Raw genomic sequence first — 21,317 nt, 5'->3', positions numbered from 1 at the left:
TGAGATTCATCGTATAGAGCCACCTTCGAAACACTTCAACCATGTAGTCTGTGCTGAATTCCTCACTGTATCAATTCTGTGTCCTTGCCATGTTAACACTACCCCCCCCCCCCCACCCTCTTTGCTTGGTCTGTCTCGTTGTCTCTCAGTATATGATGTACCAGTTGCTCCAGGGACTGGACTTCCTGCACTCGCACCGAGTGGTACACCGCGACCTGAAGCCCCAGAACATCCTGGTGACCAGCGGAGGGCAGATCAAACTGGCCGACTTTGGTCTCGCCCGCATCTACAGCTTCCAGATGGCGCTCACCTCTGTGGTGAGTCGTGCTCTTCATACCTCTGAACTGAACCAATAGGGTGCCTCAAATTAAACACTGCCAGACGCCGCAGGCCTAAATCCTGACGAAGGTGGGTCACGGGATGTTTGAACTGGGTCATAGACACAAATAGACTCAGACGGGGGGGGGGGGGGGGGAGATATTACGTGATCTAATATGTTGGTGTGTGACGTCATATCTGCACCTGTTCACTTTAAGAACGGAGTACTACGGCGGCATCCTCATTTCTTTATTTCGCCACTCTCACTGCATATCATAAATGGTTTTTATTGGAGGAATATGCAAGGTTCAGGTAGGTTTGTATCTCACTCTTGAGTCAGCAGTCCCCCCTTTCTTCTTTTAAAGTGAACACACACAACATACACAAAGAAATGATCAATGTAAAAAAGAGGAAGTAACAACAACATCATGTGTCCTTTTCCCCACTGTTGTCCTCCCTTTATCAATGAACTGCTTCTTCTTTTACACTCATATATCCTCGTTTTTTTTAATTGACCGAAACAATAGATGTTGTGGGATCTTTTTTGAAGAGTCAACGCAGCGTGTGGATGTCTCTGCACCTTTCCCATGCTTTTATCGTTGCACTTTTACATTTTTGCCGTACTCAAACTTGCGCCAGCATTCTCATCAGGGCACACTTGCGCGCACACACACACACACACACACACACAAAAACACTGTCTACCCTCCTCGCATCTCCAGGGAGTTAGATAAAAGCGTCTGATGTGATGGAGCGGGCACTGGCGGGGCATCGGCCGCTAGCGCCGCAGCACTGAGCCAAGTGATAGGGTTTCTCTGTGTAAAGTGAGGAGGCGGAGGGCCCCCGCGGCCCGTCCCACCGACCCCTCTGTGGCCGTCGCACACACAGGGATGGGGCAGATGAGGGGGGGACAGACACCCCTCCCTTTCCACTGGCGGTGCTTTGATGTCCGACTGTTGAGCCCGGGGCTCTGATGACCAGATAAAATGGAGAGGGAGACTGAAAGGAGTCTTTGGAAGAGGGAGAGATGAGACTTTTTAGATTAAGGTAGTCCGCCACAGTAGCTGAGTAGCTTGTTGTGAAGGAGAAGGGTTTCTCACATTCACTCCCATGCATGCAGCCACGACTTTAGCGGCTATGCCAATCACACCGGTGTGGACCTCTCGGGTTCATTTGGGGTTTTGCATATTGTCAGTATGTAAAAAGAGGAATTTCAGCAGCAACCTTCTTGACAATTTCCAAACTATGTGAGTGTTTTTTTCTTAATTTGGAGGTTTCAAAGTGGTAGAGCACGTCACTATTTACACGAGACATTGAATGACTTAATAATGCTTCTAATAAACTGTCAGTTACGGTAACTCACCAAATCTCAGTCCATGGGAGTGATGGGACAAAGTTTACGAGAAGGCCACTTTATTTTATTATGCTGAGTTAGCAAAGCTCCTGGGAACTTGAGTCAGGCTCATCCAGCAGTGCAGCATCTGCCCATCTAAAGCAAATACAAACATCCTCTGGGAAAGAATGCAATGTTCCCAGTGTCTCCATTAAGCTGTCGGCATAAGATGGACACGTGCAACTGTGCTCTTCTCACCACACAACAAGGGATGAGCCGCCGGGCGGGTGGACAGGAGCAGGTGACCTTCCCTCTAATTTCCTATGGCTTTTGGGTCTGTTTGACAAAAATAGAAATATTATCGTAACTATGTTGTACTGATTAATTCATACTGACCACCGAGAAGACCCCCCCCCCCCCCCCCTCATCACTCCAAGCCTTGAGTGTTAGTGTGTGACCAGTGTGGCCTCCAAGCTGTAATTTCTCTTATATCATCAACAGTCATTTTTAATCTTCCGATAAAACTCTTCAGTATTTCCACTGGTTTATTTCCACCGTTTATCATTCAGATTGATAGTGATATACAGTTAACTATCAAAGAGGAAGACGGGCCTAACCGTAGAATTTACATAGTGTTACACAACATTTGGTGTGTATGTGTGGTTTCACTGGAGGTTTTCGTCTTCATGGCGACGTTGTACTTCATTTATGACTAAACGAGAACGCTTTCTGCCCAGGCTGAATACTTAACTTGGGAATTCACCTTTTTGGCAAATATTTAGTCCCTGAAACTAATCGTTGCATGCACAAGGACACTAAATGTGTTTGTGCACCCACTCACACGCTTATTTCCTTTCTTGGCTGTACAGATTGGGCCACAAAAATGTGCGTGTGCATGCGCTGGAGTGGAGGGCTGCAAAGGGAGCACAGGATATTTTGGTTCTAGATGAATGTTCCTGTCTCTGGAATCCCCCTATCAGTCCAACACACACACACACACACACACACACACAATCTCCATTCACCCATTCAGTGTTTCCTCTTGCTAATAAAAGCAGATAATCTACGCTGTATGCGGCGCACATGTGCACAAACGCCGTTTAAGAGGATCTTCCTCTTTGCCCAACCGAACAGCAGTTGCTTATTTAGTCACCTAACGCCACCGTTACTGGCAGATGGGCTTTGGAGAACCGCAGTTGCTTAAGCGAACAAGACACTTCTCTCTCACTTTGTAAGTGATTCATTTAGCACCTCGACAGACAAGATGGCCGAAGTTGTGCATTTGCATAAAGTCCTCAAAAAGAGTCCCTTTCTCCCTTTAAAAAAATAGTTCTTCCAGTGTCAACAACTGAAAGCAGCCACTGTTTCCAGATGACTTTTCAGTGTTGCTTGAACTTTCACTTTTGGTAATGAATTTGCTTTTTCACTCAGCAACTCGCTGGGTTATATATTTGTCAGGACCAAAAACGTGTGTGTGTGTGTGTGTGCGCGCATACACATGTGACTGATGGCCCCGTTGCCATCACCCACCTACCATGTTGCGCATATTTCACCCTCCCTGAGAGAGAGGGAGAGGGAGAGAGAGATGGAGGGAGACCACCCATTGGTTTGGTACCGGGGTCCAGATTAGGCTGCAGCCCCCGGGCAGTCCCTGGAGATCCGTTGCTTTGTTGATGGTTTTTTTAATGACCCCAATCTGGCTCTGGGCTCATTGTGCGCCTTTGAGTGACAGGCAGATGGGGAAAGCTGATGGGTTAATCTGACATTCCAGAAAAGAAACGGAGAGGGGGGGGGGACTTTTTTTATTTTTATCCATCTCATTGAGATCCCATTTCTACCAAAGCACTTTAGGGAGAGACCATTTCATGTTGAATTGCAGGGGGGGGGCAGAAATAAACAGCCAGAGTGCACTTTCATGTGATAAAATGTGACTTATTACCCTAAAAACATGTGTTTTTAATTTGGGCATGTTTGCAAGTTAAAGACAAACAGAAGATTATTTGTCATATGATTTCAAGAAGTTACGACTGCAGCGTTGTTACTCAGCATCGCCTCACATGCAAAAATGTACACTTTAAATTACAGTGTCACCATTTTCAGGACTGGTGTTTGAGAGACACAATATCTTGATAAAGCTTCTTTTTTAAAACTGCATTTAACTGTTTTTTTTCCCACCAATGATGGAACATATTGATATCTTTGTGCTTGTGTTTGATGACGTCCGTGCCGTCATCGTAGCGTTGTAGTCATGGAAAGAAAGAATGTTTACAAAATATTTAGTACTGGTGTTCTGTAAATGAACACAGATTAATTCAGGATAAGGATCCAATCAGTTAACAATCCGATTGTAATACCTGCATACTTGCATAATGAGAAATGCAGTTTGAAGTGAAGACAAATGAGGAATATCTCTGCCGTTTGTCGGCACTATTCATTACATTTAAATCGGTGTCATTCATGTGCAAATCGTGGAACCCTCATTATTCTGTTAACCAGCTACACTTCTGCAAGTAGCCGGACCTCCAACAATCATCGTTTTCTACAACGACCACAGAAACAGTTGAATGTTTATTCTACTCTAGTCTTGTCCTATAATCCTACGCCTGTCCTTCAAGACAAAGAAAAAGCTGTAAAGTGGACTGTTATCCTGAGCTTTGAAGTGGTGGAGATGTGTGGTTTTCACGGGAGAGTGACGCACTGTTGCTCCCCCCAAGAGGCAACAGTAGACCTCAGATTCAATGAGGACATGAAATCTAACTGAAGCCCTAACTTCCACTCGGCAGGACTGAGCCAAATATTGGCCTCGGGGTTGTGGTATCAGGCCGACTCGATGGTCCTATGAGACCCATTAGCTTCCAGTCGCGGGCATGTCAGACGCATGCTGTTGCCTGTCCAGCTGGATTTGGAGAACTAGGGGCAATTAGGGATGGGTATCGTTTCGTTCTTTTCAGATACCGTGCCTAAATCGTGCCAAAACAAGGCATTTTTTCCTCTTCAAATTGAACTATAGTATATTAACAGTTTAAAGAATACTGTAAATATGAATAAATAAATAAAAACACTTGGCTTCAAACTACAGCTTAGAACTTTTTAATTTCAAACTATGAACAATATATTAACTGTTTACAGTATACCAGTGTTTCCCCTCTCTAAGAGCTGGAAGTTTATCAGTTCATTGGAATCTGGGGGAAATTAATCATGTCATTTTAGATTTATGCTCATTGTGCCGGAACTGAAGATATGTAGCATATATTGAAAAGCAATTATGTTGTATTGACGCTCCTCGTTTGTCTCGTTTTATTTTGTAGCTGTAGCTACACAAGCTGTATGCTATCGTTAGCTGTTGTGAGGACGATGTCATCATTTTCAATTGGCTCAGGCAATGAAAGCAGACACCGAAACCTGCGTTGGGTTTGGGTACGGTAGGTACCGTAAGGGCCATATTGGTACCGGCTCTGGGTACCCAACCCTGAGGGGAAGGCCACCTTACCATGGTGTGGACACTCGTTGTCGAGCCCCATTGTTTCTTTTAGGGTTTTCTTCTTTATGATTAAAACCAAAATGAATGTAGGGGTTTCCGTAAGTCACAGTAGATGACGAGTTAAGCTTAATAGTGAAAATGTATCTTGTCTCTGAGCCTAAGTGAGTCTTTTATTGAGTAAAGGGAATTTTAGAACTGTTTGCTGGGGCCCTTTTCCAGTAAATGAGGTGACTTCAAATGACCCAATTTTTTTTACCATTATTGTTAGCTTTTTAAAAATAGAATCTCTCTCAGGGAGGAATGAAATTGTGACCTGATCAAAGGTAACTTCCCAATTCTTCCCCCTAGTCGCTCTGCTCGTAGCCCTCCCACTACGCTTACCCGAATTAGACACCCATATCTCAGACGACATTAAACAAATTGAAACCAGATTTCCTGCCCACGCTGAACCAGCAGAGCGGCTTTAACAATGCAGAGCTTTCAAGAGTTCACCATGAACGTATCTCATGTTTGGGCCCGTGTTTGACTACGAGCTAACATCTGTCGGACTGGGTTAGGGGGGGGGGGGGGGCTGTGGATTCTTACACGGTGTTGATGATAATGAAGATGAGCTGCCTGTAAGTCGGCAAACCGCATGTTTCTTGATGGGTTGTTTCGGTCGTTATTTTTACATTTACATTTTTTCAATGCAGCAATTTGAAGAAAAAAAATCCCTTCGCAAAAAACAAACACGCCGTCTCGGGGACTCACACACAGTCGGGGCGCTACGCTGCCATGCATCCAGGAGCTCACTGGTGCAACAGGCTGCAGGATAACTCAGATTGGACCGCCGTTTCCGCAAATCTCTTCTCTCACCAGAAAATCTGTTTCCACTCTGGACAGACGGAGCAGAGGAGGGCAGGCAGAGCGAGAGGGGGAAAACCCTCGCGCTGCACGCAGGAGAGCACGTGCAGCGCTCTCTGGGAATGTTTAGATATCTCCTCAAACCGCTCCGCATGGGGAAGAAAAAAAAAAGGAAAAGGAAAAGTCCTCCTCTATGCTTTGACTGCAGCCGGCTGGAGCAAAGGGGGCTGGCCTCAATATGACATAGGCAAACAAACACACACACATTCATGGTTCTCACACACACATATGAGAAGGGATTTACTGTGCATACAGGATGATTACATTGTTATTAATGTTTGCACGGCACATATCGTAGATGCATATTTCAAGTACACGGTGCAGGTTTTTTGTTTGGTTTTGCGTGTTTGTGTGTGTGTCTGTGTGTGTGTAATGCATGTGCGACCTCCCGCACACACCGGCATCTGAATATTAAAGCCTCGTCTGTACCAGCAACGGGAAGAGGAGGGGAGAGAAGAAGAAGAAGAAAAAAAAAAAGAGAAGAAAATTACAGCATATATCAGGAATTTTCCAGCTAATGATGTGCGGATGTGGTAGCACTGTGGAGAGAGAGCCCCTGACTGTGCTGTCTTTGTTTCGCTCGCCGAGGGCCCCATGCAGCATTCCTGTACACGGTGCATACTTTGGCAGCAGTTGTAGTGCCCCCTTTTTTTTCTGGTTTACTGTATACAGTTGGTGTGCTGCTCTTGCACTTTTCTCACTAGGCTGGTGGCTCTGTCTCCCTCCCTCAGCCTCTACTGCCCCCCCCCCCCCCCCCTCTCGTCTATTCTTTTTTTTAAAATCTTGTTTCTCCTCTTCCCTGTTTCCTTTCTGGGCCCGTCGCTGTGGAGCGTAAATTGTCCTTTTTTCGCAGCACGAGGGAAAGTGAGGGAGGAGTGAAATAATGGTGTTTACAACATGGCTGACTGCTAAAGCTTCGAATGGGCCTCTGTGGAGACACAGCCTCATCTCCACTGTCCTCTCCTCACAGTGCATAGTTTTGCTCATATTATCATTTCTATAACATCCGCTCCCTATTCTCCCACATGGGGCTTGCTTATACACTGCGGAGCCCTGCGGCCTTAGATTCACAGAGGAAGACTTTAATTTGTGACGGGTTGCTTTAGTCAATCTAATCGAATTCTAGCTTAAGATCTCAAAGCTCGAAAAAGCCGAGCCAAATCTAGAAGGAGTTAACTGCACTCAACATGTACTCCACTTTATTCCGAAAATTACCAAAACTTCCACTCCTGCTCTTAATTACCGTCATAATTTGGTCTACAAAGTTCTTGTCTGTTCCGTGTGCACATATTTGTAGTCGGTATGCGTCTTTGTGCGCACTGGTGCTCTTTCATCCTGGGCTTCATCAGTGAGAGGGAATGTAAACACGGGCCCCCGGCCAAGCTCCATCAGCCCCAGTACCTCTGGCCCAGCAGCCATAAGCCCCTGGCCTCATCCGCGTGGCATCAGGTCGCTTTCCGAAGTCCACGTGCAGAATGACACGACAACGTTTCAGCTAGGATGGAGGGATGAAGAATGGACCTAATTGTCCCATTTATTTACTCCGGTTTATTGCAACCTGAAATCATTTCGATGGGTAATATATTTATATAGGTGGCACATAATGCATGCACCCCATTGTGCATGCTCCGTGTGCTGTGGTGGTGCACATCCAGATGTTGAAAGGCTGGCAAGTTTGGAGGTTTGGCCCAAGAGGTCAGGAGGTCCTCAGGGGCAGGGGAAGCCATTTCCTCCTGAAGCAGAGCAGGGATCAGCAGTGAGGAGGAAGAGGAGGAGGAGGAGGAGGGTGGTGGTGCTGAGGGGGAGGATGCTCTCAGCAGAAAGGAATTCCCAGCATGTTGTCCTTATAATCTGGAGTCAGCTTCACACACTGTCGGTCTCTCTCTCGCGCTCTCTCTCTCTCTCTCTCTCTCTCTCTAACGCCTCCCTTATATTCCTCCCTTGGCTTTATCTGACCCCCTTTGGCTTTTCTGTTACCATGCGGAAGGGGAGAAGGGTGTTAGATAGGCAGAGAGACGGCTTGAAAATTCAAAGCAGCTGACCTAAGAGCAAAACACTGTATTGCACAGTTAAGGGCTGACTCACTCTCTCATGTGCGATTGTCCCACATACTGTATGTGTGTGTGTGTGTGTGTGTGTGTGTGTGTGTGTGTGCATGTGTGTGTTTATGCGGCCTGTACAGAAGAGGGAGAGCAGGAGTGGGTAATGAAGGGAGATGTGAAGCAGAACAGAGAATGAGAAGGGTGAGAAAGAGACTGAGGAAGAAGGAATGCAAATGTGGTCAGAAGGAGAGGAATGAAGGGGACAGAAGTTCAGAACCGCGTTGCAACAGGGGAAAGTTTCTTTTTACAACAATCAGAGCACAGACCTTTTCGTAGGAGCATTAGTTTTGACGCTAAGTAGAGTAGATTTGAGACTTCCTTGACACAGAGACAGCTAGAGTATTTTATGGAGATCGAAACTGTGTGTAAAAAAATGCATTCATGGATATAACAGGCTTTCCAACTGTTATATAAAGACTTTACTGCATTTAAGTGTTTTACAGACTCATGAGCTCGCAGAAAGAGAGGGAGTTAATAGAGATCGGCGGCGGAGTGTGTTTTTGTATTTTTTGTTGTTCAGTGGATTAGGTGGAACATTGCAAAAAATGAGAGTTTATATTTGTGGTCCTTATTTTTGTTTGTACACTCCGATCATACGGTCATTCAGAGCCGGTGACCAACAGAATAACTGTTAAAGTGCAATAACATAACTGTTCGGCATTAATTGAAAGCACAATACCGCATTAACTTGCTTAGTCCTAGTCTTAATGTTTTAAATTTTTTTAAATGCTTGTATAGATGCATGCTAAAAAAAAAAAACATTTCCTCCATTGCAAGTAGTTAATCTGCAGTTGCGGCCGGGTTTTCGAGTAACTGTGCCTTGGAGCGGGGCGGATGTACCCCAAGCTCTAGCTCTGTGGTTCTTCCTAGAAGGCTCTCTGTGTTCAACCCTGCCCTGACTTTTGATTCTGCAGGTCTGCTGACTGCATGCAGCTGACAGGAGTCGCATAGATTTGAGCCTGCAGCTGCACGTGTTAGAGGAGGATGTTGATGAGGGAACTTATGCATCCATCCATAATTTACAACATTTTACCGGCCGGTAGGCAGATGTCAAGCAGAAGAACCTGAAAGATCAAACAAAATTGACCGCAGTGCAGCCTTTTCCTACCTCGAAGAAACTGAAGCAACCCCTTTCGTCGGGCAGATCTGCATCTTTCATTCATACTTGCTCGATCCAATGACTGCCTGGGTCATTGGTTCAATCAGTTCATTCCGAGCATGTGTCTCATATCTGGTCACGTAGTTCAGCTGACACATCTCACCCGACCTGCCTCAACTTCCTTGCTGTTTCCACTGAAGCAGGAAGCAGGAGACAAGAAAGTATCACACATCTGCAAAATGCTGCCACGGCTCTATTAATAGTATCCTTCAGTTTAGAAGAAAGTAATGTGACCAGACTCTTTATTCCTCTTATCAGTCTCTGTCTACTGCCTTGCTGAAGAATTCTAACTCGAGGTGATGTTTGGGCAGTTTGCGTCAGATGCCCAAAACTTCCCTTCAAGCTGGAATTATGAATAATGCCCCTTTCTGTAATGGAGCTTTTCTTATGGGTGGATTATGAAGCATCGGCGAACTGAAATCAACTCTGTGAGGCTGCTCCACTGAGACATGTCGGTGCTCTGAGCTAAATGCTAACATCAGCATGCTATGGTGCTCACAGTTACAGTGTCAGGCAGCTGATATGCATGATAAGCAGAACGTTGGCGGATGGAATCATCATTCGTTTTGGAAATGTTTGGTCATAAAACAAATAGTCTGACAATAATAACTGTTGACCGGATGATGGCACTACCGAGAAAAAAAAAGTTAATGATTTATCATCTGGGTACCATGAACATCTGTGACGACATCCACGCTGGTTGTTTTTGATCCATCCGGGAACAAAGTGGTGGACCGACCGAAAGGACAGTCATTGATGCTCACTCTGCTGGCACAGCTACACAAACGAATGGAAATGACATTAGGCAGGGATGAACAAGTGCACTTACAGGGAGGAAGTGAAGGGAGGAAAATCACTGGGAGGTGTATTACTAAAATAGACCTCCCCCAGTGAAGGAAATCTTGTCCAAAAGTATACAAACCATGACTGCTTAGTCTTAAGTCATTTCTCAGAGGGCACTTGAGCACTAGTTCATATTTGGCTAGCTCCATCATTCCAAGATCATTACACACACACACACACGCCCGCGCACACACACACACACACACACACACAATCCTGTGGGCGACATCTAAAAGCCACGCGGCGTCCTCCCACGGAGAGTGCAATAAAGATATCTAGGTGACATCGCACTCGTTTCGCTTCCAAACGTTTGCCTCAGACTCTGAGATCCCGATAAGCACTCTGCAGGGCCTTCTGGGAGGAAGCGCGGCCAAAAGCTGTTGGAAAAATGTGGAGTTTAGGAAAGCACCTGGAACCAGTCCACTCGGGGTCACTGAGTTTTGTCTGGAGGCTTTCCGTACTGTAGCTGTTAACAATGCTGCTGCTTTCCTGCAGGCTATGGCTGCACACACACACACACACACACACACACACACACACACAGGCACACGCACACACTCCGAGCTCCCAGTAGAGTTACAGGGACACATTTGGAAACCAGGCTTGGTGTGAAGGGGCACAAAATGGCTGCTGTAATACCTCAGGTGGGTGCAGGGTTGCTTGATGCGAGACTGAAGGGGCGGTGTTAACACCTGACGTACGCGAGGCATCTGCCAGGTTTAATCCACTGAAAACATTGTATCGTTGGTTATTGTAACAAGTACCACTGACGGCTGGATTTCCGTGTAAAGATTGTGTGATGTGTGGGAGCTGGGAGATCTCTCCTGCCAGATATGACTTCATGTCTTATGTAAGCTTAAGATGAGGGTGGAGAAGTACTAACCCTGCGTGTGTGTGCATGCAAGCGGTGACATCTACTTAATGATACTGGCAGCTACCTGTGAAAAACAAGAGGCATTCGGATTGTTTCTTTTGGTTTTAATGTGTGTGTGTGTGTGTGCATATTTTAACCTCCTTGGTGCTGTGTGTTGTAGGTGGTGACACTGTGGTACAGAGCCCCAGAGGTGCTGCTCCAGTCCAGTTACGCCACACCGGTGGACCTGTGGAGCGTCGGCTGCATCTTCGCCGAGATGTTCAGGAGGAGGTGAGAGCCAAGAGCGTTTTGGCGATGAGGCCAGAAACACGACATAATAGCGCAAAATGAACATGACGGTTTCGGGGGAAATTATGTCTACATGCATGCACACATGAAAAAGCAATCGGATTAAGACGGTAGTATCAGTTCAGATGACAGTAGTTATTTCTCTAAAATGTCATGGTCATACGATTCCATGCAAGGATCATGAATGGTCACCATTCTCGCTGGTCCAAGGATGTCACATCAGCTAAATGAACGTTGTTTTCGAGGGTTCTTGTTTAGTCCGAAACCAAGCCGCGGATGGTAAAAATCCTGTCTTGACTTCATTTTAGTCGATTAAGAAATTGCAGAATCACCGTATTCCCACTTTTCTCACTTTGCGTTACGTTCCTCCTTCATTGTGCTGGTTTTGCATTGAAAACGCAACCAAAAGTGTATCGTACACGGAAACTGTTGCACACGGAAACATGCAACAGCACGAGATCTCTGCTACATACAGGCCAGCGCTGCCGAATATGGCTTTTTGTGCTCTAATCATAGCTCAAATCTTTGTCAGCTTGGTGTGAATTGTATTGCAATGGGTGTCACCATTCGTCTCAATTTTCTTGTTTGCAGAAAACACAATTCACAGCAGTGTAAATGTCTTTAAAACGTGCACCAGTAAAGTGTATAAAACTGAGGTCAGGTCTTACTCGCCACAGCATCACCGTTCAGGCCGTCATATGGATTATCAGACCCTTTACTGAGGGTTCTCCATGGTTACTGTTCAACGGATTATGAACAGTGACGTGTGTGATCTGTATACACACGTCTGCTCACCCGAGTCTCGGCACAGAGGCAACGCCATCTCCTCTCTCCTGTGAAGGGGTTTTACGGCCTTTATCTCGAGCTTCATCCCACGACCCAAAAATGTACATGCTGTCTTGTCTGCACATTCGGTTCCCTTTGTCACAAACAACAAATGAGCTTCTAGGGCCTTCCTACGACATCCTCTCCGCTTAGACCCTCGTCTCTCGGGGTTTGTACCTCTTTCCTCTTTCAATCTGCCACACCTCTGTAGAGAAGGATTATCCAAGCTGTAACTTCCATCACAGCGGGTTTAGATCACTGACCTACACGTCTTGATGTCACCACCCCCAGCACACAAAGAACTGGCTACAACAAACTGAAATAACATCTGCAGGAGCCTGAGTCTCTTCAGGGATGAACAATCCGCTCCGTATCGGAGTCCAGTCCAGATTGTTGTAGATACTAGGAGGCACGTGGGGTCCGTGAGTGTGACACCTTCCTCCTCACTTCCTCTCCCAGGATGGCAGCCGGGACAGAGAGCCTCCTTTTCCTCCGGTAGTCCACAAAAGCATTAGGTGTGCTGATGATGTGTCACAATAGGGAGTGCATATAAAGAAGTGGAGGCAGTCACCGTGATGTCACCCATTGTTGTTTTCCTCCGAAATGAAGTCGTAAAGCCTGGGATCACAATTGACATGAGCGCGTACAAATGAACAGGACGCTGGATAAGACATTTTCAAGTGATCTAAAATAATAAAAAAAGTCAAGGACTGAACAACACTGCAGTAGTGACCTGTCAATCACAAGATAGCCACGCCCAAAAGCATTCTCTGCTTTGGTCTGTTTGACTCTAAATTGAACCAGATCTTAATAAATTATAAAGTTAATGATCTCAATCACTAGTGTTATGAATAAATCAAGGCAAAAGTAGTTAGTTTCTCATAGAGAGTCGCCCCATGACAGTCATTTGAGAAAATACAATTTTAAAACACTTCACTTTCAACATTTTCTTCATTTATCGGAGCGGAAAGTTGCTGCCCGCATAAGACAAAGTTCTCCATCAGTTCTCTGTACTCCGCTTCATCACACAGCAATATAGTGATTACTTCCATTTTGCCCAGGAATGCATTTAATACTTTTTTTTAAATTAAATTCCTTCAAAGCCTTCACCACACAATGAGTGGGACCCGGCCACGATGGCGACGCCAAACTGCAGTTAAATGTTTAATCGACATCAACCTGCTGCCGTCGTTGGGGAATCAGTTATTTGGGTGTTTCTTAAACGTTCCAATGTTTGCACATAATGGCACCTGTCAGATGCGTTTTGAGCAGTGAGCAATCACATTTCGGTTGACTTATCAAACCATTACAGAAATGACAGGCCGGCTGCTGTGGTTGCAGCATGTAAGTCAAGATCCTGCTTCTTTGGTCTGGGTATTTTGTCAGTTTGTGGTCGAACGAACTGCACTGCAAACTAATAACGGGACCCTTTTCAAAAAAGAAAGAGAAATATGTTCAACTGCTTGTCTAGGGAAGGAACCGCTATTTCCACGTGGCATAAGGACACACTTGAGTTCACATTAATGTATTTATGTACAGCCGTGTCTTCTACGCCGCAGCACGCCCCGGGTGTAGTGGTGTGTCTCGGAGCAGATAAGAACAGTCTTCTTGAGGTAGGGCTGAGTGCCAGGAGGAGCAGCCCTGCCTGTAATTCATGCTTCCTTCCCCAACCGTCCTCACACCCCAGCATGCACTGCCTTCGCGCAACAACTCTGCACGTGGCACTTAGTGGGGATAGAAAGCCCCCCCCACCCCCCGGTGGCATATGGTGACTCGGGATGAAGCAACTGTGTAGACTTGTGAGAAATGCACAAGAGGGTTATATGGAAGGGAGAGGCTTCTACACAGGGAAGGGGGGGGGGGGCACTGAATGGTTTCATGATTGATTGACCGAGCTGCGTTCATTAGTCGCATTGGGACCGGGGAAGGGTTTGCTATGCCGTTACCCCATTGCGGACCGACATGTTGGATTCATTGATACCTTTTTTTAGATTTGGGGCTATTTAGCTTAAAATGTTTTGTTTTTCAGATAAATGAAGAAAAAAAACCTAACATGGGAGGGGTCTGCTTTATTCGTGGTGAGCTGGTTTTAAAAAGACCTTTTGATGTACGTTACTCTCATATTAACAATATTAGTAGTGTGACACCCGGGTGCAGCCTTTGACTCACTGAGGTGAACGGCAGTTGGATGTACTTAATGCTGAACTTGACAAGTGACGGCGCATTATGAGGCATCACAAATCCCAACATTTCATGGCTTTGTAAAGTGTTCAAACATGCACCAAAAGGACTTGTGGCAAATGACCATGTAATTGACCACGTTATCGCCTAAATAGGCAAGTACACGGATGATGTAACATGTACCATTATGCATTATGTGCAGAGGATATAGTGTTGCTTTAAGACAGAGCCCTATTAGATAGCAGTGAGGTGTGTGTGTGTGTGCACGTTGGCCAGGTTGAGGTACTCTTTACCTCCCCCCTGACACAATAAGCCGTAAAAAGCTTTAGTGTGTGGATATGTGTGTTTTCGCAATCTGGCACCTGTCCCACTTTGCCTAAAGGCGGAAGGCAGGGCAGAGCCCTTTGATACCAACCAACACAAAATACACTCGCTCGCTCTCTCCCTCTCTGGAGTTGATTAAGATGGCTTTTTAAAAGGCAACCTGTTAGAGATTAAAGGGCACCTGGGAGAAACGGTGAACGAAAGCTAAAGAAAACGTGTGATCGAGGGAAAGGGCGGAACCAGAGAGGATGAGAAAACACTGTTTGTTTCCACTGCTGATTTTAATTCCCTACACAAATGGTTGGCATCTAATTGTAATGTTTATCGTTCTGGGAATGAACGAATTTGGCCGCACAGTAAGTAGATTGATCCAGCGGTCGGTCCATTTTTAAATTATTTTTTTTAATCTTTGATGGTTGGCCACAAAACGAGCAGTCTGAGGACATTACCATGACAATTTGCTTTTTTCCCACTGGGAAGTGACTGCTCAACTCCCCCTATAACCTTGTGTTACAGGCCATAACAGTGCACATCCAACCTCCGAATATCTGCTTTATGGCTCATGGAACCTCAAAGCTTCTCCCCTCCAAAAGCCACCTCCTCTCTCCACTTTCATCAGCAAACATGCAATTGTAACAAAAGGAACCTACTTTAATGACTGAGAGGAGTTGGCAACTGGTTCTCTGAGGAATTTGAGCAAATATCATGCAAGTCTGCATCTGCGTGGCGGGCCCAGTCAGGGTGAGTCACGGTTCAAATGAATGGGGGAGAGAGCGCCTGCTTGTTGACATTCCTCCAATCGAAAAAGGTCGAACGCGTGGTGTGTTAATGGTCTGGGATCGGCCCCACATCCGTGTGGACTTTCTCACCGCGCTCACTCATCAGTCGATGAATCCTCAAAGAGACAAAACACACGCCCACCCGTTACAGGCGGTCCGTACCTCTTGGCGGGCGGACCGGTGTATTCGAGCAACCTTTCAGCGTGACAGACCTGAACGCCCCCCCCCCAGCACACACTTGTTCTCCCTGCGTCTCCCGCCCGGGTCAGAGGGGCGCTCTCTCACGTCCAAACGTGCACAAGCGCATTCGAGAGGCCGTTTCAGGTGGAATGTGGGACAGAGCCGTGCTGGCACTAAAGGAAGCGTGACTCGGCTGCCTGTCCCAACCCAGTCTCTGTCCACCCCCCCCCCACCCCCCCTTTCCGCCTCGTGTATTGGTTCAGGTACATTTGGGCACATATCTCGTCTTTGGGCCTTTCGTGCGCCCTTTTTCGTGTGGAGCAACTTGATTGTTGTGATGTGCTTGGATGACAGTAGTCAGCGCTATGAGTTATCCTCATGCAACAAGCCATTCCAGGTTTAAAAATGGACCTACTTGTTCTGGCACGATGACATTTTTTTTTCTTCTTTTACAACACTCAGAACTGGTTTGGTTTGATCTTGAATGGCTTTCAAGCCTCAGATTATCCTGACAGACCCACGCAGTGCGTTCCTCTTTCAGTTGGATTTCGTTTGAACCGAGGCTTCAAGAGAAGAGCAAAACTGAGACATCCATTGGTTCAGGATGCCAGTTGCGAATCGCTGAAACAAACGTGTATCTGGAGTCCCCTTCCGAACCAAATCATGTGACCGAGAGCCTGCAGGCACTGGAGAAATGTGCAAAATGCCCCGTGTGACTAACTTCCCAGTGTCTCGGTCCGTAGGAAAACGTGGGTGTTGAGCTATGCAAAGCTTCCTGCCAGCGGGAAAACCCAGGGAGCCCGTGGTGGCTGGCTATTGTTTTGACTCCAGTGAAGTGGGGCGCACTCGAAGCGCCTTTTGTGCCTTAATGCAGAATGCAAAACGCACCTTTGTGACAGTATGCTGCGCTACATTGACACCTGCTGGCGACGAGTCCTTTCAGACGAAGTCGAACGCGACGGAAGGAAAGCTCCTCCGACTGTGCCGCCTTTCATTCGGTAACTTTGGAAGCAACGCATTTAGAAAGTCGTCCCTGTCGCCGCGCACAACGCGAGGGGAAATTCTTCTCCCTGAAAGCGGCTCATTTCTCATTTCCTGTCGGAGGAACTTGGGGTCTCGCTCCCCATACGTCTCTCTGTTAGAACAACCCAGAGTTCTCTCCCTCCCACTTTCCGTCACACGTCTCACACACACACACACACCGAGAGAGCAAAAGCAGACGCACATGGGGGGATAAATAGACTTTCTCATGGTGCGGCGCGGCGGCTGGCCCGCTCGTGCTGACGACGGCTGCTGGAATTCCTGCGGGTGCCAGAGCAGGCGCGGCGGGCCCACGGGCCCCTCCGAAGAGGGCCCAAAAGCCGCAGGAACCACCGGCAGCCCTGCCGCCGCTCTCCTCCCCCGGACTTTCATCCTCCTCCTCCCCTCCACCCCCACCCCCCACCCTTTCAGTGGCACTACACAAACCCGGCTGCATGAGCTGGAGCCAGTGTGTGGCCGCTTCAAACGCTCACATCGGAGTCAAACATTCTTCGTTGCCTCGAGCCAATGGCTTTAAAAAAAAAAAAAAATCGTTCTCTGAGCCGCTCGTCTGCAGTATTTACCGTGGGATAGTGAGCACGCCGAAAGGTCAACAAGGAACATGATTAATGCCGGACGCATTTGGCCAACGTGCATTTAACCGTTTCCTGCATTCATGTTTTTGAGAGGCAACGCGATATTTGATCTCAGCGCTGCAACGGTCGAACTAAGCTTGTGTTTGTTTTCTTTCTCCCCCCCCCTGCAGACCGCTTTTTCGAGGAAACTCAGATGTTGATCAGCTGGGGAAGATTTTTGAGTAAGTATTTCAATTGTTTGGCCTGGTTATAAAGCAGGGTCTGCACACTTTCCTCTAATAAATGCAGGGCCTAACCAACGTGGCCCTGCAGCTCTGCTCGGGGGTGAATATTTTACCTACTTCACATCCCTCCAATGGTTGTCAAGACACGTCACCGGAGCGTAAAACACAAGTGTGCAGACAGCCAAGAACACAGGATCACGGCATTTAATGATGATGATGATCTCCCCCCTGCAGCGTTGTTGGGGTACCTTCAGTGGAGGACTGGCCCCAGGAAGTGGCTCTGCCACAGAGTGCGTTCACATCCCGGCACCCGAAGCCCATAGAGGACTTGGTCCCAGACATGGACGAGCAAGGACGGGCCCTCTTAATGGTGGGTGGAGCTATACATCCTAACCATACATCCTTCAGTTATACCTTCATCCATCAATCTTCTCACCCGGTCCTCTTTTTGTTTCCCCCTCTCCCATTTGCAGCAATTCCTCGCCTTCAACTCCTCCAGGAGGGTATCGGCCTTCGTCGCGCTCAGCCACCCCTACTTTCAAAGTGTGGACAGCCGCAGTAGGAGTGCGTACGCCGCGCAGCCGATCCCGAGCAACAAGCCCACTATGGAGGAGAGGACTGCCTGACTGTCCTCCTTCACCCTTAATCATCCGTGCATCGTCGATAAAAAGTATTCCGCGCACCCCGCCCTGGTGTGTTTTTCAAGTTTTATTGTTTTTACAACATTAAATCAAAGTGTGTTAATAAAGTTTTTTTTTTTGGCACTGATATACAGATAAATCTTAAATGTCCAATCGAGAATAAATAGTTTAGATGGATGTGATTTAAGTCCAAATGTAAAAAATTGATGCGTTTGTCACGTTGACATATAGACGCACCTTTGGCATCTTCTACAGGCTTGAATCTATATGATTAAATCTTTTCACATGCTTCTTTGCGTGAGGCCTTAAGCTGAGGTTGCATGGTGAGTGTAAGTGAACAGCAATTTTCAAGTTTCTTAAAGAAATTCTGTCTGGATTGGGATCTGGCCATTTGAGCGTTGGGATTTCAAAGGCGGGTGATGTGCAGCTTAAAAATATTTTATTTTCTCCCATCACGAATGAAAGATTCTTGCGTATTGTGCTGCCTTCATTCGACCCTCTGCCATCACTACGACACAATGCCATCAGCATCAGGCCTATGATTGAGTTTGTTGGTCAAAAAGCTCTATCTTGGCCTCATCCCACAGTGGAGCCTGCAAGGGAAAGCCTCCAGGCAGCAGTTTCTGTAGGGTCGGGGCCTCCCATCTCAGTGAGGGGACCTTGTACCTTCTTAAGTGACGTCATTGTGGCCTTTAGGCCTCTGCACACATAACCTTTAGTTTTTGAGGACGACCTGCTCTACACAGATGTATACACTATACTTAAGTGCCTTCTTTTTTTTACTGGTACCTTAACTCAAGTTTTCTTTATACCTTGTTGTAGATGGGGTTCAGCTCTGCAGAAACGTTTAAATCCATTTTTAGAGATTTGTTTTCTCTACATCTTTAAAAGCGACTTGTTTTTTTTACGATGATCAGTGTCAAAAAAGCTTAATCAACACAGATTTTGCATTCGACAACATGAACCAAGGGGGGCTATTTTTGTATAGCCAATGTACACAACTTTAGGAAAGCACTCCTGAAGAGAGGGCAACAACAGTGCCAAGAAAGACGACACCAGCGCGCCCACCCACTGAAAAATGCACAAAAGCTATCCTCTTTCCATGAACTGATGGATTGTAATTGCTGCTTTTAGGTTGTTAAATGTTGACTGTGTTAACAATGCAAAAAAAAAAAAAGAGACTTGCATCGTTGACGTAGTAGTGGGCGAGCAGACTGTAGAGGCCATGAAGCAGAGGCCTCCTCATGACCAGTGTTTAGACACCCCCACCCACCCCCACCCCCCGTTGACTGGGGGACCGGACCACACAGGACTCTGGGTGAACGGCCTGGATCTCACCTGCTTGCCGTGGGTGTGTGCGGAGAGCAGTACAAGATATGTACAAAATATTTTTAATGTGTGTGTGTGTGTGTGCACTACCACTGGCGTTGGCACGCTTATGTACACACCTACTTATCGAAACCTTGCTTGGCGTCACGAGCCAGCCCCTCACTGCCATGTTGTGTCTATGATTCCAGTCCAGAACGCGGCCCACAGTGGCGCCACCTTGAGGATGTCCCGAGTAGCCACAGACCAGTAGCAGGATTCTAATGGTTTCTGCACTCTCCTGGGAAATAACGGGCTGATATCGGTCCTGCCACTCACTAGTTTGCCATCATGGGTTTTATCGTTATAAGATACAATTATTTACTATTGGAATGTTACAGTAATGCACAGGCTTGCAATGGGTGGAGAAAGTCCCACCAGCACTATTTGACATGAATACATTTGGCACAGAATAGTGTCGCCAATCTTCTGTATTTAATTTAAATTTTATTGACAAGTCTTATGTGCTTGTTTTTAATCAAGTTGATACTTGATTGAAAGATGCTGTAGCATAGAATGTTATTACATCAACTAGAATGTGTGTAAGTAAGAATTGTTTTGACAGTGTAAGAAATGTAGGATTGGCAGTGGTACTGTACAGTGTAGAGAGCTAAACTTTTGATATGCGCATCGTCAGCCTATAGAAGGGTCATACAAATGGATAGATGTAGGGTAGAGAGGGTCTGTGGAATGTTGTTTGGCAAGAGTATTTTGGTCCAGTGAAAATCTTTTGTGGCCTCTGTGGGTGCTTGTTGCATTTCATTTGCTTTTAAGCTTTTGATCATGAAATAATGCACAAATATTTAGTGTACAGTTTTTGCAGATTTTCCAGTCATGTCCAGTTGCATTAAAGTTCAGTTATTTTTTACCAGAAAGGAAAAAGCAAGTAATGCAGAATTGTATTTTTGTATGTAGTAGTTCTTTACAGAACAGTAACATATTTTAACACTGGTTTACCTTTTCTTAACAGGTAGTGCTGCTGGCACAGACACACACACACACACACACATACAGACACACACTCTGACTTTCTCAGGTTTTCGGGCACAGTTTGCACATCTCTGGGCTTCTAACTGACCGCATCACAACTCCTTCAGGTTTTCTTTTCAAGCTGTTCCATGATCATGTCATTGATCACAGTCTACTGTCATTGCTATTTATCAATTATATGTTACTGTAGTCATTACTGTCTGAAGATAACTGCCTGTATCAACAGTTTTTTTTCCCCACCAGAATCTTGTAATTGCTAGATGGGGCATCACAGTGTTGGTTCATGTATAATTGTCTGCTTGACTAAGCACCGTGTGAAATGTTTGATAACGATTCACATCTGTTATCCGGGGGGGCGCACAGTGTATTATTGAAAACAATGACTGTTAACACATTTCAATCTCAGAACACCAGCTGAAGTCAGCTGTTGAGCTTTCAAACTTGAACGTTTTTGAAACCAACGTGGCTTCATCCATCGTATAACTCAAATTACACATTATGTTACTGTGACATATTTCTTATTAGCATACGGAAATGGCAACTGGGAACAACATAATGGTGGATTTATACTTGTGTATGAATGCAGGCATTGGTGTCTTGTTATTGTGTCGCACCAGTTGAATAAAAAACCAGCTTTTGTGAGTATTGTATGGTGTCTTTTGAAAGTGTGATTGACATTAATTGATTAGTTGTCCTTGTAAATGTATAGGTGATTATTTTTTTAAATGAGGGAACAGAGGCAACATGATTGTGGTTGCAATTTGTTAAACTGTTGAATAGTTGCATTCTGCCACACATTGTTTTGTCAACAACTTTTTATAAAAAATTATTCATTTTTGAAGTGTATTATCAATGTTATAACATGTATTTCAAAACTAGAACATTTACAGT

At 46.0% G+C, this 21,317-nt stretch overlaps 1 protein-coding gene across 1 annotated transcript in view; it reads left to right on the top strand.

Moving 5' to 3' along the window:
- cdk6 (cyclin dependent kinase 6) overlaps positions 1-21,068 on the top strand; it is a 30,504-nt gene extending 9,436 nt beyond the window's left edge. Inside the window, exons 4-8 of the mRNA XM_037473680.2 lie at positions 150-317; positions 11,174-11,283; positions 17,377-17,427; positions 17,665-17,800; positions 17,904-21,068. Of these exons, the coding sequence (XP_037329577.1) occupies positions 150-317; positions 11,174-11,283; positions 17,377-17,427; positions 17,665-17,800; positions 17,904-18,056 (618 nt within the window). The 3' untranslated portion in view covers positions 18,057-21,068. The remainder of the gene's footprint in view (positions 1-149; positions 318-11,173; positions 11,284-17,376; positions 17,428-17,664; positions 17,801-17,903) is intronic.
- The last annotated feature ends 249 nt before the right edge of the window (positions 21,069-21,317 follow it).

This window comes from Pungitius pungitius, chromosome 17 (assembly GCF_949316345.1).
Source record: "Pungitius pungitius chromosome 17, fPunPun2.1, whole genome shotgun sequence".
Taxonomy (NCBI): Eukaryota; Metazoa; Chordata; class Actinopteri; order Perciformes; family Gasterosteidae; genus Pungitius; species Pungitius pungitius.
This window is presented reverse-complemented; position numbering and strand designations above follow the sequence as displayed.